This window comes from Bufo bufo, chromosome 6 (assembly GCF_905171765.1).
Source record: "Bufo bufo chromosome 6, aBufBuf1.1, whole genome shotgun sequence".
In the NCBI taxonomy this organism is placed as follows: Eukaryota; Metazoa; Chordata; class Amphibia; order Anura; family Bufonidae; genus Bufo; species Bufo bufo.
The window spans coordinates 260604963-260631191 of NC_053394.1; the positions used below are offsets into that span (position 1 = coordinate 260604963).

Genomic DNA, 26229 nt, shown 5'->3' on the forward strand with positions numbered 1-26229 from the left:
AAATGCATTCTGATCAGTTTTGTCCCTATTGACAATAAATGGTGACAAAATTGATCAGTTTTGGCCCTTTTTTGGTATCCTCTGCCGGATCTCAAAACCAGAAAGCCACAACGCAAGTGTGAAACAGGCCTAAGACAAAACTGTGTGTAGCTACACCGTATACAGAATATAATGCCAAGTTTATGTTGACCAAGTGGTATAATATGTGCACAGTTCTTGATGACATTTGTACAGTATATACAGTACAGACCAAAAGTTTGGACACACCTTCTTATTCAAAGAGTTTTTTTTATTTTCATGCCTATGAAGGCTCAAAACTATGAATTAACACATGTGGAATTATATACATAACAAACAAGTGTGAAACAACTGAAAATATGTCATTCTAGGTTCTTCAAAGTAGCCACCTTTTGCTTTGATTACTGCTTTGCACACTCTTGGCATTCTCTTGATGAGCTTCAAGAGGTAGTCCCCTGAAATGGTCTTCCAACAGTCTTGAAGGAGTTCCCAGAGATGCTTAGCACTTGTTGGCCCTTTTGCCTTCACTCTGCGGTCCAGCTCACCCCAAACCATCTCGATTGGGTTCAGGTCCGGTGACTGTGGAGGCCAGGTTATCTGGCGCAGCACCCCATCACTCTCCTTCATGGTCAAATAGCCCTTACTTTCAAAGCTTTCCCAATTTTTCGGCTGACTGACTGACCTTCATTTCTTAAAGTAATGATGGCCACTCGTTTTTCTTTACTTAGCTGCTTTTTTCTTGCCATGATACAAATTCTAACAGTCTATTCAGCAGGACTATCAGCTGTGTATCCACCTGACTTCTCCTCAATGCAACTGATGGTCCCAACCCCATTTATAAGGCAAGAATTCCCACTTATTAAACCTGACAGGGCACACCTGTGAAGTGAAAACCATTTCAGGGGACTACCTCTTGAAGCTCATCAAGAGAATGCCAAGAGTGTGCAAAGCAGTAATCAAAGCAAAGGGTGGCTACTTTGAAGAACCTTGAATATGACATATTTTCTGTTGTTTCACACTTGTTTGTTATGTATATAATTCCACATGTGTTAATTCATAGTTTTGATGCCTTCAGTGTAAATCTACAATTTTCATAGTCATGAAAATAAAGAAAACTCTTTGAATTAGAAAGTGTGTCCAAACTTTTGGTCTGTACTGTATATATTATTGTATATAATTAAATTGTTGTTTAAAGGAGCTGTCCTTCTGTTTCAGCCCACCCCCTAAAACAAAAGATTCATACTTACCTGCCCAATGCCACCCCAGTCCTCTGAAATGCCCCCGCTGTCTCCATCTTCCGGTTCCCACACTGTTTACATCTAGCTGGTCATGGGCACTGTCACATGCACCACTCCATGTAATGATTGGCTTCATCGGTGACATGCTGCTCGCAGCCGCATCACAGCTGAAACCAGTCATTGACTGGAGCCATGAATATGACCATATCCTTGGCCAGCCGGAAGATGGAGGCAGAACCAGAATGGTGAGCAGCAGGTAAGTATAAATCTTCTGTTTTAGGGGCACGCTGCAGGTACTTGATAAAAAATAATTATTATTGGAAAACCCCTTTAAGGCTAAGAACACCTTTGGGGGCATTTTGTTATGATTCCATTTTACAAATTTTTGGCTAAAAATATTTTTTGCAGTTGGTCTTTAATTAACCCTTAGGATACCGGAGGTTTTTTTCGTTTTTGCGTTTTCATTTTTTGGTGTAAGAGAAGTGATGAAACAATGGCAAATTGGCCATTTTGACCCTTTTTTCCGTTGCACCATTCACCGTATTGGAAAAATATTTTTATATTTTAATAGTATGGGCATTTTCGATCGCGCTGATACCCATGATGTCTGAAAGCGTGAGCTTCCGGGTTTTTGACACTTTAGATGCCATGATCTCGCTTGAACACGGCATTTAAAAGCTTTAATTATTGCAGGTCGCGGTAATTAGCCGCAGGTCTCTGCTGTATGAAACATCAGAGACCTGTCAGCCATGTTTCCATATACGGCGCTGATGGGGGCCCACCGAGAAAAGGGGGGGGGAATATACTCATTAAAATATAACTTTTAATAAGGTATGCAATAAAATACACCACACGGATGCATCAACATAACAGACATACAATGGAGGGTTCCAACCATGTTACCCCAATACTGGTAGTAAGAAAGTAGATCTGCTACACCTGTGGGGGTGCACGCAGTCTTACCAGACCAACCATACGGCTAGGATCAGCTTGACTTGGGTGTTGCCTGGACCAGAGGACGTCCCGTGGTGGCGTGGTGTCAGAGGAGGCAGTGATGGAACTGTGCCCTGTCTTGCCCTAAAAAGAGGGGAAGGGGACTGCTCCCATACTGCCTATCTACACAGAGCACCCGCGCCGAAAGGGGAGACCCCGTCCGGATACCTGTCCCTAGTTGGGACCTGATCACTAGCAGGTGTAGCAGATCTCCTTTCTTACTACCAGTATTGGGGTACCATGGTTGGACCCCTCCATTCTATGTCTGTTATGTTGATGCATCCGTGTGTTGTATTTTATTGCATACCTTATTAAAATTTATATATTAATGAGTATATCCCCCCCCCCTTTTCTCGGTGGGCCCCCATTCGTGCTGTATCTCGGAATATTAGTGAGGCAGTTGTATCTGAGCCTCATTCACAATTTGTCATATACGGCGCTGGTAGCGAAAGGGTTAAGCAATTTCTGCAGTTTTTGCCATAATGGGTTAACCACTGTGCCTTTCCCTTTCACTTTAAGCCATTATCTGCCAGCCAGGTATATCCCTTATCTTTGAACTACTAACAGCTCATAGACACCTTATTTAAGCCATATTCTTACTATTATGATAACATTTGATCTATAAAGAATGTTTATGAGATTAGGAGATCAGAGATAAGGAGCCATAAACTGAGCTGCCTGACGGGAAACTGAAAGAGAAATTTTTTAAGACCAATTGAAAAAATTATTTTTAGCTCAAAAGGAGTACAATGCAATAATAAAAAAAATGCCCCAAAGGTGTCCATAGCCTTTAAGGGCAGCTTATATTGTAGCAGTAGTGCGATTTATGAAGTTTTATCCTGCCAGGTTCTGCCCCTGCAAGTGCACTGGCGGAGGAGTTTACTGTGAAGTTCTCTCTGTACGGAGTTGCTTCAGAGCACCTCCTCTCTGCTCTGACAACTGTAGTGGGTTCCTAGCTGGATGCTACAGCTGCCATTTAGGCCTCTTTCACACGGGCGTCGCGTGTGAGGGCCGGATAGGATGCGGGTGCGTCGCGGAAATTTTTTTCCCCCCGAGTGCAAAGCGTTTTTAATGTGTTTTGCACGTGCGTGAGAAAAATATGCATGTTTGGTACCCAGACCCGGGTTTGGGTTAGGTGTTGTGTCAATTTTATTATTTTCCCTTGTAACATGGTTATAAGGGAAAATAATAGCATTCTTAATACAGAATCCACTTGTTCGCAAAGCCTGGCTCGTCTTCATTCTTCTTCTTAGAGGACCTGGGAGGAAAAGGACCTTTGGTGACGTCACTGCGCTCATCACATGGTCCATCACCATGGTGATGGACCATGTGATGAGCACGGAGCCATCACATGGCCCATCACCATGGTGACGGACCATGTGATGATTGCAGTGACGTCACCAAAGGTCCTTTTCCTCCCAGGTCCTCTAAGAAGAAGAAAGAAGACGAGCCGGGTAGTGCGAACAAGGGGATGAGGTGAGTTTAATTAAATTATATATTTTTTGTTAACCCCTCCATCCCTAATTTACTTTGTTATAAGGGAAAATAATAATGATCGGGTCCCGATCGTCACCTAGCAACCATATGGGAAAATCGCACCGCATCCGCACTTTCTTGTGGATGATTCCGATTTTCACGCAGCCCCATTCACTTTTATGGGGCCTGCGTTGTGTGAAAAATGCACAATATAGAGCATGCTGTGATTTTAACCCAACGCACAAGTGATGAAAATCACCGCTCATGTTAACAGCCCCATAGAAATGAATGGGTCTGGATTCAGTGCGGGTACAATGCGTTCACCTCACGCATTGCACCCGCACGGAAAACTCGCCCGTGTGAAAGAGGCCTTAGCAGAGGAATGAGACCACTTCTAAGTGAAGCCTTGCCTCCAGGAGCAGAACCTGGCAGAATAAAACATCATATTCATACTACCTTACCTGGCGCTTTCACAAGTTTAACATGACACTACTGTTTATTCAATCACATTTGTGAGGATTGCAGTGTTGTCTGTTGCCACCTTGTTTTTATGTAGGTAACCACTCAGTAGAGGGATGAATGTATGTGAAATCAAAGTGAAAATTGTAAAGTAGCAATATTATTGGTTGGTCTCATATAATACAATGTTAATTTTTTCATTATGCAGTTCCTGATGCTCAGTAAAATTCTTATTTATTTTACTTTAAAGGCATTATCCCACGATTAATGTAAAAAGTGAAAATCAGACATCATCCAGTACATGACAATCTCTTTCTAACAAAGCTAGAACCAGCCCTGTACCTCACATGGATCCAGAGATCTGCCATTCATTGCTCCAATAGTTCTTCTAGATTTATTTTAAGATGTCAGCTTTTGGGGGGCATGTCCTTTCTGTTGCAGCTGGTGGCAGTTGAAGGATGGAACTGAGCATGTGCTTCTTAGAAAAAGAGCAGACAGCAGGTGGCGCTGTACAGAAAGATTTCATTGAATAACTCAGTAGCTATAATACATTTTTAATTACAAGCAATTGCAAAAGTGTTCAGAACCAGGTGCTAGTTTTAAAATGGTAGAATATTTTTAATGGGACAACCCCTTTAAGTAATTAATGACTTGATTGTGTAAAAGTCACGTCTGATTTCATGACCTTTTTTTTTTTTTTACAATTTTTGTAATTTTTACATTTACATCTATTGTCACCTTTAACATGGTAAAAAAAAGTTTAAAGAGAGGAAGAGCTCCACAGTCAAAAGGGAATAAAAGCAACAGCTTTCTTTATCTCATAGTAAAGTTATGTACGTTGTGGTCCCTGCTTCTGCATTGTGAGCCGCACTTGGCTCTTAGTCGTAGCTTAGATTTGCCGACACGGGTGAACATAGATCTCGTAGGACCCCATAGCAAAACTTAGGATGGGCCCCCTTCACCCATTTTCCCAGTGTATGTTTGTCAATCACTCCCAGGCAATGCAGGACATGTGCAATGCCCCAGTTTTCTGACGAATTAACTTTTTTGTTTGTTTTTTTAAATCAAATGTAAGAAATTTTAATGAAATAAAAGTTGTAATCAACAAAATTGGAATACATACTTCAAATATATGATGATCGTTCTAAACACCATATTTCTCAATGTATTTACACCAGAAAACTGACAAAAATACATGCTACGTCTCCTGCTTTACTTATATTACAAAGAGAACTGGCTGCCTGCAGCCACCACTAGGGGGAGCTCAGTGTATAGGAGTTATTCCAACCGCCATAGAAGCTGTAATAATCTCTTTGCAGTGTTTTGACAAGTGGGAAGAGCAAGTTTCATGCGGGCCACTTCGGGCCCCATAGCAGTCGCGTGCTCCACCTTTATTGCAAGTACGCCACTGTATTCTAGGATGTGATTGGTTGTCAGATATTTAAAATGACAGTGTTTGTCTTGCACCTGTAAGCTATGAGTAAGAGCGGTTTGAAACGTGTGAGGTGACCACAATGTATATGATGGATTTTTATTCGGACTGTGGGGCTCTTTCCCCCCCCCTTCGTATGTCTACAGTTCAGCCCTGCGAATGCTTTAGGTATATCAGTGAGCTGGTTTGAGCTTTTTTTCCACAATAATAGTAGTATTTTACATGATTTGCTTGCTTGTATCATACTTCAGTATTTTTCTCTGTAGGTAAAGCTGGCATACCAAGAATCTGAGATTGTCTCCCTTTTAAAGAAGATTCCTTTAGACGTCAATGAAATGAACACTATTCGTGGACGAGCTAAGGATTTACGAGATGGCACACTGTGTGACTATCGGCCTGTGCTTCCTCTTATGCTGGCCAGTTTTATATTTGATGTCCTTTGTACACCAGGTACCAAGATTTTGTTTATTAGACTTTTTCGGCTACTGTCTGCAACTTGGCTGCATCTAGAGGTGTGTATTTGGTTGACCAACAAGAACTCACCAGGAAATTGCATTAAAGCGGTTGTGCAGCCAGCACGTATTGATGAGCTAATCTCAGGACAGGTCATCAATATCTGATCAGTGGCGGTCCCAGCCCTGACAACCCCGCCAATCCGCTGTTTGAAGAGGAGGTGTCACTCGTGCAATCGCTTCTTCCTCTTCAATATTACACTGCGTGTGGTCTCACTAACAGCGACGGCGCAGTGTAATTACAAGTGCTTACACTGTGCCGCCGACTTCTGAGACGACGCACAGTGTAATCTTGAAGAAGAAGTAGTGATTACATGAGTGACGCCTGGTCTTCAAACAGCTGATTGACGGGGGTACCAGGGGGGGACCGCCACTGATCAGATATTGATGACCCGTCCTTAGGATAGCTCACCAATATGTACTGGCTGCACAACCGCTTTTCCCTATCTAATCGGGCACTGATTGTATGGTATGATCACCACTACTGGAATCGATCCCTTTAACAGTGGGAATATTTTTATAAGATACAGAGTTGCAGGAGGGTTACAAATTCTCTGCCAGTAACCAGGCAATCTGTCTGCTTACTACTAGATCCTTGTATTAATGCCTATTGTGGAACAGTGGTGTACTTAACATTGAGGCAGACTAGGCATCTGCAGTGGGGCCCGGGATGAGAGGGGCCTTGGCTCTGAACTCCTTCTCTTGCTGCCAGACATAGATCGATGCCATTTTCCTGCAGCCACCACTAGAGGGAGATTTTTACAGCTGCCATTGAGTTCAGTGATAACTGTATAAATTCCTGTGCACTGAGCTCCACCAGTTTTATTATATACTGTGCTTTGTGGAGAGAAGCAGCGGATATAGAGCTGAATGGGGAAGATTTATTATGTATTTATGCAAATTATCAGGTGTAAATATATTGAGACATATGGTGTTCAGAATATGCACCATATTTATGAAGCACCTGTGGAACTTCTTTTTTATGAAAAAATTCCTCCACTGAAAAAAAACAAAAACATCTTACTATGAGGGGGGCATGCTGTCTTGCTATGAGGCCCAATGATATGTGTGTCTTGTAATATTTCATTTCGCCCGCTTCTAAAGAAAGCAATTTTATTAGGGATGCATTAGAGAATTGACAGTATGTGCAATTATTTTCTTCCACAGATATTCATATTCCAAAAGAAGGGGCCATTTTAAGCTATAGTGTTACCCACTGTTTCCACAAGAGGGCAGAGCAGACTACATAACAGACTGGAGTTATTTGCTGTAGTTTAGTTAGAAATTGATGCAAGAGTTGTGTGTTAGAATCTTTGACATTTTTAGATTCTCTTATTATTTTTAACATGTTTTATAGACCCGAGCAATTATTTTTAGGAAGTCTGTCACTACTGTGGTGCATTTTAGACAGTTCCCAGTGCACTGTAGTTCTTATACATCCAATCCCAAACACACCTTTATGTGCTGCCCTCCTGGACAGAGGTAGGGGGCGCATCGCATCTCCACACCACCTGGAGTGCTGATGGGTTGTCTGGCATCCTAGTACACCTATTAAGCCTTGTGGTAAGTCCCTTAGTGGTTAAATACCGTTGTCGGAATATTTAGAAATGAAAATGGTTAAAAATCAAAAAATATATAATAATTATTATTTTCCCCATTAAAATGCCAAAACATGAAAACATTTACACACAATTGCTGTTGCCACCACCGTAATGACGTAAACGATGAATTTATTGTGTGAATAGCTTAAAAAAGCAAGACTTACTTTTTATTCATCCTGCCTCCCAAAAAATGAAATAAAAAGCTATAAAAAAATTGTATGTACCTAAAACGGTACCAATAAAAAAAACACCAACTGATCAGGCGAAACAAAAGCAAAAAAACAAAACAAATATTGATGTTTTATCTTCAGGATAGGCCATCAATATCAGATTGGTGGTGGTCCGACTCCCAGCACCTCCGCCGATCAGCTTTTAGAAGAGGTAGCTTCTGCTTGTAGCGGTGGTGCAGTGTAATTACAACTACTTGTTCCGTTCAAGTGCCGCCTCTACCAGTGAGACTGTCCACAGGTAATTTTGAAGCAGAGGCAGTGCTTGCAGGAGTGCGGCTTTTTCTTCAAACAGCTGAACGGCGGGGGTGCCGTTAGTTGGACCCTCACCAGTCTGATATTGATGACCTGTGCTGAGGATAAGTCGTCAATATCTTTGCACTGCACAACCCCTTTAAAATCTCTGGTTGATTGGGCTGAACAATGATTTTCATATGACTTTGTGGAAATATTAACCCCTTCACGTCCCCTTCCGTATATGTACGGAGGAAGTCGCATCTTTAACCTCTTAAGGACACATGACGTACCGGTACGTCATGATGTCCTGGTACTTAAGGACACATGACGTACCGGTACGTCATGTGTTGTTCCGATCACTGCCGCCCGGCCGGCAGTGATCGGAACCCGGTGCCTGCTCAAATCATCGAGCAGGCACCTAGGCTAAATGCGCGGGGGGGTCCCGTGACCCCCCCATGTCGGCGATCGCGGCAAACCGCAGGTCAATTCAGACCTGCGGTTTGCTGCGATTTCTGCAGTTTCTGATCCCTGCGGTCCCTGACCGCGGGGATCAGAAACTTTAGTATTCCTAAAATAGATCTGTATCCCTCCCCCTGCACCCCCCGAGTGATTTTAGCCCGGTGGGAGGTGCAGGGGGAGGGTTGCGGGCAGTGTGGGCGGTGCGGGAGGCGGGCGGTGCGGCAGGCGGGATCGCGATCCCCCGCCCGCCTCCCCTTGTATAATCGTTGGTTTCTAGTGGGGATACCAGGGTGCCAGCACATTGCTGGCACCCTGGTATAAACGGCTGACATCTGCGATGCGATGTCAGCCGTTAACCCTTTCCATACAGCGGTCCGTACGGACCGCTGTATGGAAAAGGTTAACAGCGCAGGGAGCTCCCTCCCTCTCCCATCGGGGGGCTGCTGTGCCTTTGCAGCCCCCCGATGGGAGAGGGAGAGAGCCCCCAGAGAGCCCCCCTCAGCCCTGTGCTTACCCTTCCCCGTCTGCGCAGTTCTGAGCAGACGGGGAAGGTTCCCATGGCAACAGGACGCCTCTCAGGCGTCCTGCTGTCCATGGTGCTGAACAGATCTGTGCTAAAAGCATAGATCTGTTCAGTGTAAGTAAAATACAGTACAGAACAATATATATTGTACTGTATTATACAGACATCAGACCCACTGGATCTTCAAGAACCAAGTGGGTCTGGGTCAAAAAAAAAGTTAAAAAAAGTGAAAAAAAAGTAAAAATCAAAAAACACATTTATCACTGATTAAAAATGAAAAAAATAAAATTCCCTACACATGTTTGGTATCGCCGCGTCCGTAACGACCTGATCTATAAAACGGTTATGTTACTTTACCCGAACGGTGAACGCCATAAAAATAAAAAATAAAAAACTAGGATGAAATTGAAATTTTGCCCACCTTACTTCCCAAAAAAGGTAATAAAAGTGATCAAAAAAGTCGCATGTACGCCAAAATAGTACCAATCAAACCGTCATCTCATCCCGCAAAAATCATACCCTACCCAAGATAATCGCCCAAAAACTGAAAAAACTATGGCTCTTAGACTATGGAAACACTAAAACATGATTTTTTTTGTTTCAAAAATGAAATCATTGTGTAAAACTTACATAAATAAAAAAAAAGTATACATATTAGGTATCGCCGCGTCCGTATCGACCGGCTCTATAAAAATATCACATGATCTAACCCCTCAGATGAACACCGTAAAAAAATTAAAATAAAAACGGTGTAAAAAAAGCCATTTTTTGTCATCTTACGTCACAAAAAGTGTAATAGCAAGCAATCAAAAAGTCATATGCACCCCAAAATAGATGCCAATCAAACCGTCATTTCATCCCGCAAAAAATGAGACCCTACTTAAGATAATCGCCCAAAAACTGAAAAAACTATGGCTCTTAGACTATGGAGACACTAAAACATTTTTTTTGTTTTAAAAATGAAATCATTGTGTAAAACTTACATAAATAAAAAAAATAGTATACATATTAGGCATCGCCGCGTCCGTGACAACCTGCTCTATAAAATTACCACATGATCTAACCTGTCAGATGAATGTTGTCAATAACAAAAAATAAAAACGTGCCAAAAAATCTATTTCTTGTTACCTTGCCGCACAAAAAGTGTAATATAGAGCAACCAAAAATCATATGTACCCTAAACTAGTACCAACAAAACTGCCACCCTATCCCGTAGTTTCTAAAATGGGGTCACTTTTTTGGAGTTTCTACTCTAGGGGTGCATCAGGGGGGCTTCAAATGGGACATGGTGTAAAAAAAAACTGTCCAGCAAAATCTGCCTTCCAAAAACCGTATGGCGTTCCTTTCCTTCTGCGCCCTGCCGTGTGCCCGTACAGCAGTTTACGACCACATATGGGGTGTTTCTGTAAACTACAGAATCAGGGCCATAAATAATGAGTTTTGTTTGGCTGTTAACCCTTGCTTTGTAACTGGAAAAAAAATATTAAAATGGAAAATCTGCCAAAAAAGTGAAATTTTGAAATTGTATCTCTATTTTCCATTAAATCTTGTGCAACACCTAAAGGGTTAACAAAGTTTGTAAAATCAGTTTTGAATACCTTGAGGGGTGTAGTTTCTTAGATGGGGTCACTTTTATGGAGTTTCTACTCCAGGGGTGCATCAGGGGGGCTTCAAATGGGACATGGTGCCAAAAAAACAGTCCAGCAAAATCAGCCTTCCAAAAACCAAACGGCGCACCTTTCACTCTACGCCCCGCTGTGTGCCCGTACAGTAGTTTACGGCCACATATGGGGTGTTTCTGTAAACAGCAGAGTCAGGGCAATAAAGATACAGTCTTGTTTGGCTGTTAACCCTTGATTTGTTAGTGGAAAAAATGGGTTAAAATGAAAATTTAGACAAAAAAATGAAATTCTCAAATTTCCTCCCCATTTGCCAATAACTCTTGTGCAACACCTAAAGGGTTAACAACGTATGCAAAATCAGTTTTGAATACCTTGAGGGGTGTAGTTTCTTAGATGGGGTCATTTTTGGGTGGTTTCTATAATGTAAGCCTCGCAAAGTGACTTGAGACCTGAACTGGTCCCTAAAAATTGAGTTTTTGTAAATTTCTGAAAAATTTCAAGATTTGCTTCTAAACTTCTAAGCCTTATAACATCCCCAAAAAATAAAATATCATTCCCAAATCAATTCTAACAAGAAGTAGACATATGGGGAATGTAAAGTCATCACAATTTTTTGGGGTATTACTATGTATTACAGAAGTAGAGAAACTGAAACTTTGAAATTTGCAAATTTTTCCAAATTTTTTGTTAAATTAGGTATTTTTTGGTGCAAAAAAAATAATTTTTTTGACTTCATTTTACCAGTGTCATGAAGTACAATATGTGACGAAAAAACAGTCTCAGAACGGCCTGGATAAGTCAAAGCGTTTTAAAGTTATCAGCACTTAAAGGGACTCTGGTCAGATTTTCAAAAAATGGCCTGGTCCTAAGGTGTAAAAAGGCTGTGTCCTTAAGGGGTTAAACATGGTGCCTGCTTGCACGTGTAGGGGGCGCCATGGCCGCCGGGTTTCTGCTATTTCAAACGGTGGATGTATGCGATCAGCCATAAGACTGTTCGCATACATTTCACTCCTCAGATGCCTTAGTCAAATGTGACCACGGCATCTGAGCAGTCCGGAAGCATTCACCGTCTGAGATCGGGGAGCCTGTTATGCTGCTCCAATAGCACGAAGCCTCAAGCAGGCTTCGGCAGCTATTAGTGGAATATCCCAATACAGGCCACGAGGTGGCAGCACTGTATTGTTATATTGAAAATTAAGGGGCACATTTATTAAGGGCCGGTGTTTTATACAATGGTCATAATAAGTCCTATACCCGACTGTGCAGTGGCGTAACTAGAGTGTTATGGGCCCAAACCCCCCCCCTCAATTTTACAAAGAGGCCGCAGATTTTCTTTACACTAAGGGCTCTTTCACGCGAGCGGGTCCTGTGCGGGTAATCCGCTGCATGAAAGAGAGCCAAGCCCCCTTCCGGACAACAGAGACACGGAGCAGTAACATGATTGATAAGCTCCGTGCCTCTCTGTGACCTTTTTACTACAAAATCACAGTGAGATAAAGTTGTCACCGTGATTTTGTAGTAAAAAGATCACAGAGAGGCACAGAGCATTATCAGTCATGTTACTGCTCCGTGTCTCTGCTGTCCGGAACGGGGCTTGGCACTCGTTCACGCAGCGGATTACCCGCACAGGATCCGCTCGTGTTAAAGACCCCTAAGCCCAATGCATGGCTACACTCACCCAGTCCTAATAAAATCTGTTCCTCCCTCATCCAGGGTCCCTGTGGCCATAAAAAAAAAAAAAAAAAAAAAAAAAAGAATGATCACATAAGAAAGGGCTGGTGACAGCCCCTGTGAAATCACCAGCAGGGGGCGCTGTGCTGGCCTGTAAGACTGAGCCATGCCAATGTATAGCAGGGTAATCTAGGACATTTCCCCTAAATGCTACTACACAGTACTAATGCCCACATTGTGGCCCCTCACAGTAATGAAGCCCACCTTGTGGCCCCTTCACAATAGTTATGTCCTCCTTGTGGCCACTCACAGCAGTTATGCTCAACTTTGTCCCGGTCACAGTAGTTATGCCCACTTTTGTGCCCCCTCACTGTAGTTATGGCCAGATATGTGCCCCCTCACAGTAGTTATGCCCACATATGTGCCCCCGCACAGTAGTTATGCCCACATATGTGCCCCCTCACAGTAGTTATGCCCACATATGTGCCCCCTCACAGTAGTTATGCCCACCTATGTGCCCCCTCACAGTAGTTATGCACACATATGTGCCCCCTCACAGTAGTTATGCCTACATATGTGCCCCCGCACTGTAGTTATGCCCACTTTTGTTCCCCCTCACTCTTGTTGTGGCCCCCCTTTTGCCTCCAGTCTGCAGCTTTATGAAAAAAATAAAAATAAAAACACATACTCACCTTCTTCCCTAATGACGCACTCCCACACTCACAGCAGTGCGATGTGTGGCCTGCAGGGAGAGTGGCGGAGCTCAAAAGAAAAGTGAAGCAGGGAGCGGAGAGAGCTACTCCTAAAACAGGTGTAGAAAATGGTAAATGAGACAGTCCCCTTCCGCGCCCACAACACGCCCACATTTTTAGACCTGGCGTGAGTGGGGAGAAGCCACAGATTGCAGCGCAAAGGACCTTTGAGCTGCAATCTGTACCAGAAATATGACTAACTTAGGCGTATTTCTGTTTAATAAATGACCCTGGAAGTGTTTAATGATGGCTATATAGCCATCGATGAACACAATGGGCAATATAACGATTGCCAGTTATAGTCACCCAGGGTGACTTAACAAAAGTATAAAAAAAAAAAAATAAAAAGTTTCTAAAAATATAAAAGTAAATGGTGTTATTAGAAGGTACAACTTGTCCCCCAAAAAATAATCCCTAATAAGGCTATGTGGATGGAAAAATAAAAAAGTTATGACTCTAGGAAAGGAAGGCGAGGAGTAAAAAAATGAAAATGCGAAAATGGAAAATTGCCTGGTCATCTAAGGGTTAAAGAAAGGGAAACAATGCAGTGTAATGTGGGTATAGAAAACAGCTGTGTGATTCTGACAATTGTCTTGCAGTGGTATCCCCAACAGGTTCCCGTCCTCCAAGTCGTAACCGTAACAACGAGATGCCTGGGGATGAAGAGCTGGGCTTTGAGGCAGCTGTTGCTGCGCTAGGTAGGTAATTTATTTCTGTAGTGGCCTCGCACATTTATCTCTAATTGTTTGTTTAGTCATTTAATTGAGCCGTTCCATCTCCCTCATTGTGTATGATACAGCGCGGAGCTATAGAACAAATATGTATTAACAGGACCTGATACATGTACATAATGGCTTCCTTTCTGCGTGTAAAAGCAGCCACAGGCTTATTGTGAGCGATCCAAACTAGAACTGCTATGTCTATGGCTGGAACATTTATTGGCCGGTAAACTCTTTTGTAGTATGTACTCGGCCGTCTTCTGAGAAAAGAATATATGTAAGAGGGGTATCTGTGTATATATGCCCTTTTCATGACAAGTGCCCTAAGTACGAAAGTTGCTGGATTGTACTGGGAAGCAGAGAGGGACACCTTCACATCCATAAGCAACTTTAAAAGGGGTTACCCAAGATTTGTTTTCAGTCCCCCTACCTGCCACTTGCTGTGCTCAGGTTCCTTGGCTCCCAGGTTGTAAACCTGCACAGATAGGGTCTCGTGGATCACTGACCTCAGTGTGTCATCAAGCGGCAAGCCACTGCTATTTCACGTGACATGTCATTGGCTCGAGAGGTGCAACTGACCCCATCCATGCAGGAGGTTGACAGATGGGGACAAAATGTCCAGTGAAGAGGGATTTTGAACTGAGCAATGGGAACAAGGGGAGTATGGATTTTTCCACAGGTCCTGTTGGGACCAGATAAAAAAAAAAAGAAGCCTAAACAACTCTTTAAAGGGGTTGTTGAAGAATGGGACCCCCTACTTGGCCGAACCTGTAAAGGGAAGATTACTCACCTGCCTCCGGGAGGAGAAGATATGCTGTGGATTTTCTGCTGCTCCTATGTGGACGTACAGTAAGGTTACAACTGTCTGACCTGAAGATGGCCTGGAAGTCAGCTGATTGTTGTGGTTCAGCTTCTGAAACCTTTGGTAATCAGCTGTTAACACTGGAGGAAGTTGCAGTCAACCATACATTTTCTTTGCAAAATAAGAATAGTACAGTAGACGGACATCGCAGAACCTTTTTGCACATGATTGATGTGCTGCAATAATTAAAGGGGTTGTCCAGCCTTTACTAAGTTATGGCCTATCCTGATGATATACCATCACTAGCTGATCAGCAGTGGTCTGACACCCTGCACTCCTGCTGGTCAGCTGTTTGTGTGTAGTTCAGTTGCTGGAAGTCAGTGCTGATACTACACGGCTCCATCGTCCATCAACTGTGTAGCAGACAGAGCTCATCTCTGCAGCACTGCTTCCACCGATCAGCTCTTCCCATGAGAGCCATGGCCTCCTCTCAGAAGTGCTTGGTATTGCAACTTAGGCCCATTCACTTGAATGGGACTGATCGTCACCTAGACCAGTGGTGGCGAACCTATGGCACTGGTGCCAGAGGCGGCACTCGGAGCCCTCTCTGTGGGCACCCGCACCATGGAAAAAGTCTAAGGTGTACCAATATGCCATAGACTTTTCCTGCCATTTATCAGCGCAGGACGCACTATGAACAGCGCAGGGCGCACTATGAACAGCACAGGCAGTGCATTGAATGTAGGCAGGATATTATAGCTAAATTATAAAAGTACATGGAAGATATACTATATTGGTATTCATATTCAGGCTCGGACTGGCCCACAGGGGTACAGGTGAATCCCCCGGTGGGCCCCTGAGAAAGGTAGGCCCCTAGTCCCCCACCCCCTGCACAAGTGGCTCATAGCACAGTAGACTTACTGCACTACATACATATATTCAATGTACAGCACCTCAACCAGCCGATGCATATAAAAAAAACTTGTTAGATTATTTATTATATTTGAATATATCTGTACGGTGGGCCCCCAAAATAAATTTTACTGTTGGGCCCTAGGCATCCCAGTCTGACACTGTTCATATTAAATTGCAGTGTTGACACTTTGCGATAAATAAGTGGGTTTTGGGTTACAGTTTGGGCACTCGGTCTGTAAAAGGTTCGCCACCACTGACCTAGACCATATGACTGATGAATAAGTAAGCTGCAAGGAGGCACTGCGCTCAACGGATTGCTGCATCATCCCCCATGATCAGACACTGATGACCTATCATGAGGAGTATAAAACATTCGGAAAACCCCTTTAACCACCTCAGCCCCCAGTGCTTAAACACCCTGAAAGACCAGGCCACTTTTTACACTTCTGACCTACACTACTTTCACCGTTTATTGCTCGGTCATGCAACTTACCACCCAAATGAATTTTACCTCCTTTTCTTCTCACTAATAGAGCTTTCATTTGGTGGTATTTCATTGCTGCTGACATTTTTACTTTTTTTGTTATTAATCGAAATTTAACGATTTTTTTTGCAAAAAAATGACATTTTTCACTTTCAGTTGTAAAATTTTGCAAAAAAAAAGACATCCATATAGAAATTTTGCTCTAAATTTATAGTTCTACATGTCTTTGATAAAAAAAAAATGTTTGGGTAAAAAAAAAATGGTTTGGGTAAAAGTTATAGCGTTTACAAACTATGGTACAAAAATGTGAATTTCCGCTTTTTGAAGCAGCTCTGACTTTCTGAGCACCTGTCATGTTCCTGAGGTTCTACAATGCCCAGACAGTACAAATACCCCACAAATGACCCCATTTCTGAAAGTACACACCCTAAGGTATTCGCAGATGGGCATAGTGATTTCATAGAACTTTTTATTTTTTGTCACAAGTTAGCGGAAAATGATGATTTTTTATTTTTATTTTTTTTCTTTTCTTACAAAGTCTCATATTCCACTAACTTGTGACAAAAAATAAAAACTTCTATGAACTCACTATGCCCATCAGCGAATACCTTGGGGTCTCTTCTTTCCAAAATGGGGTCACTTGTGGGGTAGTTATACTGCCCTGGCATTCTAGGGGCCCAAATGTGTGGTACGGAGTTTGAAATCAAATTCAGTAAAAAATGACCTGTGAAATCCGAAAGGTGCTCTTTGGAATATGGGCCCCTTTGCCCACCTAGGCTGCAAAAAAGTGTCACACATCTGGTATCTCCGTACTCAGGAGAAGGTGGGGAATGTGTTTTGGGGTGTCATTTTATATATACCCATGCTGGGTGAGAGAAATATCTTGGCAAAAGACAACTTTTCCCATTTTTTTATACAAAGTTGTCATTTGACCAAGATATTTATCTCACCCAGCATGGGTATATGTAAAAAGACACCCCAAAACACATTCCTCAACTTCTCCTGAGTACGGGGATACCAGATGTGTGACACTTTTTTGCAGCCTAGGTGGGCAAAGGGGCCCATATTCCAAAGAGCACCTTTCGGATTTCACAGGTAATTTTTTTACTGAATTTGATTTCAAACTCCTTACCACACATTTGGGCCCCTAGAATACCAGGGCAGTATAACTACCCCACAAGTGACCCCATTTTGGAAAGAAGACACCCCAAGGTTTTCCGTGAGGGGCATGGCGAGTTCCTAGAATGTTTTATTTTTTGTCACAAGTTAGTGGAAAATGATGATTTTTTTTTTTTTTTTTTTCATACAAAGTCTCATATTCCACTAACTTGTGACAAAAAATAAAAACTTCCATGAACTCACTATGCCCATCAGCGAATACCTTGGGGTCTCTTCTTTCCAAAATGGGGTCACTTGTGGGGTAGTTATACTGCTCTGGCATTCTAGGGGCCCAAATGTGTGGTAAGGAGTTTGAAATCAAATTCAGTAAAAAATGACCTGTGAAATCCGAAAGGTGCTCTTTGGAATATGGGCCCCTTTGCCCACCTAGGCTGCAAAAAAGTGTCACACATCTGGTATCCCCGTACTCAGGAGAAGTTGAGGAATGTGTTTTGGGGTGTCTTTTTACATATACCCATGCTGGGTGAGATAAATATCTTGGTCAAATGACAACTTTGTATAAAAAAATGGGAAAAGTTGTCTTTTGCCAAGATATTTCTCTCACCCAGCATGGGTATATATAAAATGACACCCCAAAACACATTCCCCACCTTCTCCTGAGTACGGAGATACCAGATGTGTGACACTTTTTTGCAGCCTAGGTGGGCAAAGGGGCCCATATTCCCTGGCATTTGAGGGTCTCCGCAATCATTACATGTATGCCCAGCATTAGGAGTTTCTGCTATTCTCCTTATATTGAGCATACAGGTAATGAGATTTTTTTTTTCCGTTCAGCCTCTGGGCTGAAAGAAAAAAATGAACGGCACAGATTTCTTCATTCGCATCGATCAATGTGGATGAAAAAATCTCTGCCAAAAAAAGAAAAAGGAGGGGAAAGGCGTCTGCCAGGACATAGGAGCTCCGCCCAACATCCATACCCACTTCAGCTCGTATGCCCTGGCAAACCAGATTTCTCCATTCACATCAATCGATGTGGATGAATAAATCATTGCCGGGATTTTTTTTTTTATATATACAAAGTGTTTGCCAAAGTATATGAACACCGCCACCTCCTCAGCTCATATGCCTCGGCAAACATATCTTTTACTGCAGAGGAGAAATCTCGTCTTGCAGTGCCGCATACACCGACTTGCGTGTAATCTGACAGCAGCGCAATGCTTCTGTCCGAATGCACATCAGTGCTGCAGCTGGTCGATCGGTTGGTCCACCTGGAAGGTAAAAAAAACAAAACAAAAAAGAAAAAACCAGGCCGCAAAGCAATAACTTTATTAACTTTAGAACAGAACATATTAACTTTTTTAAACTTTTTTAACTTTTTTACTTACCGGTAATTTTTTTTTTGTTTAGTTTTTTTTACCTTTATAGAACAAACCTCTCCTTCCCCATGGGACAATGTGCAAAGCGCAAAGCGCCCAAAGATGTGGCGAAGTACGTTATGCACTTTATCCCAGGTGAAAGGAGAGGTTTGCAGCAGCTGAGAGTAAAAGGGCCCTAATAGCCCTGTGTGCCTGTCCTGTGAGATGCAATCCCTATGCTAGGTGTACCTGTGTGTGGTACTTCCGGAAACACTCTCCATAGCATAGGGCAGGGTGGTCCGGACAGTCAGGACAGAAATAGCGGGTGTCACGCCTTATTCCACTCCTGCTACAGACACAACATCTTTTTCGGGGTGACGGTTGGGTTGAGGTACCAGGAACGACACTGGGGAAATGTCGCTCGTGTAGACGGCTAACTACACTGGGGGATGGGGCCACGGAACCTCCTGGGTAAAGGAGGTTCTCGATGATCTCTTCCTGGAATTTGAGGAAAGATCGTGTTCTCCCAGCCTTACTGTAGAGAACAAAACTATTGTACAGCGCCAATTGAATTAAATATACAGACACCTTCTTATACCAGCGTCTGGTTCTGCGGGAAACTAAATACGGAGACAACATCTGGTCATTGAAGTCCACCCCTCCCATGAGCGCATTATAGTCGTGGACACAGAGGGGCTTTTCAATGACACGGGTTGCTCGCTCAATTTGGATTGTCGTGTCTGCGTGAATGGAGGAGAGCATGTAAACGTCACGCTTGTCTCTCCATTTCACCGCCAGCAGTTCTTCGTTACACAAGGCAGCCCTCTCCCCCCTTGCAAGACGGGTGGTTACAAGCCGTTGGGGGAAGCCCACGCGACTAGTTCGCGCGGTGCCACAGGCGCAAATCCGTTCTAGAAACAAATGCCTAAAGAGGGCCACACTTGTGTAAAAATTGTCCACATAAAGATGGTACCCCTTGCCGAATAAGGGTGACACCAAGTCCCAGACTGTCTTCCCACTGCTCCCCAGGTAGTCAGGGCAACCGACCGGCTCCAGGGTCTGATCTTTTCCCTCATAGACACGAAATTTGTGGGTATAGCCTGTGGCCCTTTCACAGAGCTTATACAATTTGACCCCATACCGGGCACGCTTGCTTGGGATGTACTGTTTGAAGCCAAGGCGCCCGGTAAAATGTATTAGGGACTCGTCTACGCAGATGTTTTGCTCGGGGGTATACAAATCTGCAAATTTCTGGTTGAAATGGTCTATGAGGGGCCGAATTTGGTGGAGCCGGTCAAAAGCTGGGTGGCCTCTGGGACGGGAGGTGGTGTTGTCGCTAAAATGCAGGAAACGGAGGATGGCCTCAAATCGTGCCCTGGACATAGCAGCAGAGAACATGGGCATGTGATGAATCGGGTGCGTTGACCAATATGACCGCAATTCATGCTTTTTTGTCAGGCCCATGTTGAGGAGAAGGCCCAAAAAAATTTTAATTTCGGAAACTTGGACTGGTTTCCACCGGAAAGGCTGGGCATAAAAGCTTCCCGGGTTGGCGGATATAAATTGTGTGGCATACTGGTTGGTCTCTGCCACGACTAAGTCCAAGAGCTCCGCAGTCAAGAACAGCTCAAAAAATCCCAGGGCCGAACCGATTTGAGCCGTCTCAACCCGAACTCCAGACTGGGCGGTGAAAGGGGGAACTACAGGTGCGGCTGAAGTTGGTGACTGCCAATCAGGGTTTGCCAGCACCTCAGGGATTCTAGGGGCTCTACGGGCCTGTCTGCGCGGTGGCTGCGACGGGGTAACTAGTGCACGTGCCACCGTACCAGCTTCAACTGCCCTTCTGGTGCTCGCCACGTCACCATGTTGTACGGCAGTGCTGGTACTAGGTCCAGGGAGGGCTGCGCTGCTGGTGTATGCCTCACCACGTGATCCGGCAGCGACAGCCCCACTCTGCTGCTCTTGAAGCGGATCCTGCATAACCTGTGGTCTAGCGACACGGGGCCGGGTACGCCTGGTGCTGCCAGGGACCTCCACCTCCTCGTCCGAACTTTGGGTCAGAGAGCCACTGCTTTCCACAGGTTCATATTCTGACCCGCTAGATTCGTCAGATGAGGGTTCCCACTCCTCATCCGACTGGGTCAGAATCCTGTAGGCCTCTTCAGAAGAATACCCCCTGTTTGACATTTTGGACTACTAAATTTAGGGGTATTCCCTGAGACTACCCAAGAAAAAAAGCAAGCCTGTCTTACAAAGGGGAGGCTAGCGAAGTACCGGAGGCCGCTGCGGTTGATAAAAAATATCAAAACTGATTTTTTTATCGCCGCAGTGCGTGTAAAATGAATGTGCAGTGATCAAAAAATATATATTTTTTGTCACTGCGGTGGGGCGGGCGTGGGTGAACGCACGTGTGGGCGACCGATCAGGCCTGATCGGGCAAACACTGCGTTTTGGGTGGAGGGCAAGCTAAGGTGACACTAATACTATTATAGATCTGACCGTGATCAGTTTTGATCACTTACAGATACTATAAAAGTACAAATGCTGATTAGCGATACGCTATTCAGCGAATAAAAGTGACTGCGGTGCGGTGGGGTGGGCGCTAACTGACGCTAACTACCTAACCAAGGGGCCTAAACTATCCCTAAAACCTAACAGCCAATACTAGTGAAAAAAAAAAAGTGACAGTTTACACTGATCACTTTTTTTCCTTTCACTGGTGATTGACAGGGGCGATCAAAGGGGTGATCAAAGGGTTAATTGGGGTGCAGGGGGGTGATCAGGGGCTACAGTGAAGTGTTTGGTGTACTCACAGTGATGTCTGCTTCTCTGCTGGATCCAACCGACGAAAAGGACCAGCAGAGGAGCAGAGAAGCCATATAACAGATCATATTTACTAATATGATCTGTTATATGGCTTGTGATTGGATTTTTTAAAAATCGCCAGCCTGCCAGCCAATGATCATTGCTGGCAGGCTGGTGACGAACTTGTTCTTTAACTTTTGCCGGCCCGCGATGCGCATGCGCGTGCCGGCTTGGAGCGAAATCTCGCGTCTCGCGAGATGACGCGTATATGCGTGACTGTGCGCAGCGCTGCCACCTCCGGAACGCGAATCTGCGTACAGCGGTCCGGAGGTGGTTAAAGTATTGTATAAAATATGCTTTTTTAGACAATTGGATTTATATTATCAGATTTTTTTTAATTGTAGATATGTTTATTTTCGTATAATCCCTTGTACACACTAGATAATAAACTACTACTCTATTGACAGCAAAATGCTTGATTATTAGAGGGGTTTTTTCCTGCGACCACAACTGACCTCAGGTCGTGCTGTTTGAGAATACGATTACCTGTTTTTCATTTGATATCTTGAAACAGAAGCCACTAATCCATTTGCAGAATGTCTGGCCATAGTAATGTTTTACCATTTCATCACCAAGTGTTCCCATGAATTATGGATTGCTGGAACCAATTAGCTCAGTGACCTTTTTGTCCTTCCTTAAGCAAGGTTCTATTAAATGTGTGATACAAATCAAGAACCTCATGTCCAAAGACCTAAAGTGTAAATCTGTCTTATAGATGCTCTTAATCTGGGCTAAAAGAGTTCCAAACTCTCTGCTCAGAATTGCCGCCTTGCCTGAGTATGCCAAAAGATGTGTGGGGGAAATCTAGTCATGAGTGAGATCTCTTTAAAGGGGTTTTACCACCAAATGCATGATTGCTCGGGAACCTATGACTGAAACCCCCACCGATCACTAGTCCCCCATTCCTCCTCACCCTCATGACCATATTGAGTATTCGTTTGGGCAGTGGCTGTTTTCAGACTTTATGGGACGATGCAAAGATTTTGGGACGATCCATAGATTTTGAATGGAGCAGCGTTGCACGTTCTTGACCACCGCTTCATTCAAATAGTCATGAAAGTGAGGAAGACTGGCAAACTCTAGAGATCGGTGATGGTCCCAATGGTGGGGGACTCCTCCTAAATGTGGTTGTGCCATTGAGAGGAATGGGAAGGCCAGATCCCTAGTTCTAGATCTAGTGATTTTACTTTTTATAGCTATTATATATAGCTGTTAAATGTAAATAAAAATGGTGGGAAAACCCCTTTAAGGCTTCTTGTAGATGTAGGCAATGTAGGCACACAACTCTTATTTAGGCCTTATACCCACGACTGTATTTATTTTGCGGTCTGCAAAACGTGGATCCCCAAAATACGGATGATGTCTATTTGACGTCCGGGTTGCATCTGTTTGTTTTTTGTTTGTTTTCTTGCGGATCCATTGACTTCAGTGGTTTCATGGTCAGCATTTTGTAGCCAGGTATATTACATGTTCTATCCTATGTGGAACAGACATACGGATGCGGAAAACACTTGGATCTGTGGGTTGATCCATGTTTGGATGCAAAATGTGGACCAGAGACCCATTGAAGTAAATTGGTCCTCACAAAACAGATGCAACACGGACGTCACACATCCATCATTTCAGCGTTAGTGTTTGCAGATCGCAAAATACATACGGTCTTGTGTATAAAGGCCTAACCTATGGGAAATCTAGTGTGGATTTTTCAAACAATCTGCAACAGAAATCCAAAGAAATTTGGATTTCTGTTGCGGATGTGTCAGTGGATCTACACGTTTTTGAATCATTGTTATTCAGTGGGGCTTATCCGTTGTGTTTCTGAGCAGAATTTGTGAAAATAATAGACCTGCTGTAAACTTTAAAATCCGCAATGCCCTCGTTATTTCTTGCTGATTTTTTTCCCACTGCTTGTGAATGGGGTGTACGATACCCCAATCATTTCCATTAGCTATTTCAGATGGCCGTAACGTGGTTGTAATTTAGCGCTCACATTACAGGCGTAGTTTCTGTCCTAACCGCTGGATTAATGATGATCAAAAATGACAGCACCATCTATGCCTATGATGCTGTAACTTTGAGTCATGAGACCTGCATTGGGCCGGGAATTGCAGCCGTTATATGCATGCTAAAGTGCGTCCACTTTGTGGCCATCTGTCAGTACATTCTGTCGCTACATCGTACATCTCTACAGTCATAGTGGTGGTGTGCTGTGCCACCAAACTGCACTCCTGCGGTTTGGGGGATGTGGCACACTACCACTACAAGTACAAGCACCATAATGCTCTTATAGGAACCCTTTAGGCCCATATTTCAAGCATGGCCTACCTATTTAAAAAAAAAAAAAAAAAGGGGAGGTAAGATCACATTAAACTTAGTTTTTCTTTGGAATATCTCTTAAAAGTATAATTGTCATTTTAATAAAAAGATTGGTAGATACATGGATTCTGAGACCCCCACTGATCTACCTTATTTCTGTGTAGGCTGCGTGCCTGGTTTCGGCTCACGATCACTGATGCAATTCACTGACCAAACACCTACCAAAACACTGAAGTGTGAACTAGGCCCTACACTTCTGTCCCATTAGTGACCGTGGACATCTCACCACCTAGGGCGCCCATTGGTCTAAACCAGCGATGCTCAACCTGCGGCCCTCCAGCTGTTGCAAAACTACGACTCCCAGCATGCCTGGACAGCCTACAGCTATTAGGGCATGCTGGGAATTGTAGTTTTGGAACAGCTGGAGGGCTGCAGGTTGAGCACCCCTGGTCTAAACCTATGACATGTCAGAACTTTTTCCTAATACCAGCTATCCTTGAAGAGTAAAGTTGTCCAGGCTCCTGTAATGGTTGTTTCTATGTTCTGTCGTTATACATCTAGCAGATGGCAGATATAACGGTGAACATCCACAGCTTTGAAATCAGTTTGTCCCTTTTATACTCTAGCTTGTGTATATTGGTATAAACACTGAAAATAATCAGGTGTTAATTGCTTTTGTTCTCACTCATTTGCCCAGGCATGAAGACCACAGTCAGTGAAGCAGAGCATCCTTTGCTTTGTGAGGGAACCAGAAGAGAGAAGGGTGATTTGGCACTAGCTCTAATGATTACCTACAAAGATGATCAATCAAAGCTGAAAAAGGTATTTAAAGAACTGAAGCCAAGAACAATGTATTCAATACATCACAATGTGTGTCTCTCTTAGTATGCCGGTTGGGAAGGCAGAACTATTAAACCAGAAAGCTACTCCATCGCTCATTTTTACACCTAAAACTAACAGTCTAGTCAGCGACATTCTAGTTACTGTGCTCCATTGCAAAAGGAATTGTACCTGTACACATATGATTTCATTTATTTATAGCAATAATGGGGTAGTCACAATACCAGAATTTGAATTTCGATGCCAAGTAAAGTTTCTCGATACCAAATCGATACCTTGCCAAAAAAAATAAAAGGTCTATTCATTGTTTAAACGTAAAACATTTATTGAATTAACCTTCACATTAAAGGGATTCTCCTCCTTTCCTATTTTCCTATATTGATGACTTATCCTCAGGATAGGTCATCAATATCAGATCAGCGGGGGCCCTGCTGGCGTCACCAGTGCCGATCAGCTGTATGAAGAAACCACAGTGCTGGTATGAGCATTACCTTCTCTTCACTGTTACCTGCTCGCCATGGACAGTGCAGCGGTGAGCAGTGTAATTACAGCTCCTTCGTCTTATTCACTTCAATGTGACAGCTCAGAATAGGAGAAGCTGCAATTACACTGCTGCAAAGTCGAAGGCGAGCAAGTAAACAGTGAAGAGAATGCAGCACTCATATGATGCGTTTTCTTCATATAGCTGATCAGCAGGGGGTGCCGGCAGTTGGGTATCCGCTAATCTGATATTGATGACCTATCCTGAGGAAAGGAGGAGAATCCCTTTAACGTGAAGGTTAATTCAATAAATGTTTTACGTTTAAACAAGGGATAGGCCTTTTTTTCCATCTATCATATGAGTGCTGCATTCGATTCACTGTTTACCTCGACATTGCAGTGGGGAGCAGTTCAATTACAGCTCCCACGTCTCATTCAGTTCAATGAGAGAGCTTTGAATAGGAGGAGCTGCAATTACACTGCTCACCGCTGCAATGTCAATGGCGAGTAGGTAAAGAGTGAAGGGAAGGTAATGCTCATACCAGCACTGCGGTCTCTTCTGCTGATCGCCAGGAGTGATGGCAGTAGGTCCCCCACTGATCTGATATTGATGACCTATCCTGAAGATAGCTCATCAATATAGGAAAAGCGGAGAACCCCTTTAACTGTAAATAACATCATCCCCTCCTCCAGTCTTCTGTAACATACAGTCCCATGTAAATAACATCAGTCCACACCTACTAGTCTTCTGTAGCGTACAGTTCCATTTAAATAACATTACTCCCCTCTGCCAGTCTTCTGTAACATACAGTTCCATGTAAATCTCATCCCTCACCAGTATACACATGTAGACTATAACACTGCTGTTGCTTTCGGTCACCAGTGATTGTGGCACTACTACTCCCAGCAAAGAGAATCACAATCCAGATCAGTAAAACATGTCAGTCTTCTTCCACCTTCTACAGTGCGATCAATCCAATGAAAAAAATCACAAGAATCCGAGACAAGCCATGCAGTGACCACAGAGCCACTGTCCCCCAGACACCAATACTAAATAGTGATGATATGAAGAGATTCTAGTGAGCAGAAGGCCCCGCCTCTTCCTGTGACATCA

The 26229-nt window shown here is 43.5% G+C and overlaps 1 protein-coding gene across 1 annotated transcript in view; it reads left to right on the top strand.

Moving 5' to 3' along the window:
* ZSWIM8 (zinc finger SWIM-type containing 8) overlaps positions 1 to 26229 on the top strand; it is a 134121-nt gene that overhangs the window by 80818 nt on the left and 27074 nt on the right. The window contains exons 13-15 of the mRNA XM_040437848.1: positions 5883 to 6066; positions 13820 to 13918; positions 24493 to 24617. Of these exons, the coding sequence (XP_040293782.1) occupies positions 5883 to 6066; positions 13820 to 13918; positions 24493 to 24617 (408 nt within the window). The remainder of the gene's footprint in view (positions 1 to 5882; positions 6067 to 13819; positions 13919 to 24492; positions 24618 to 26229) is intronic.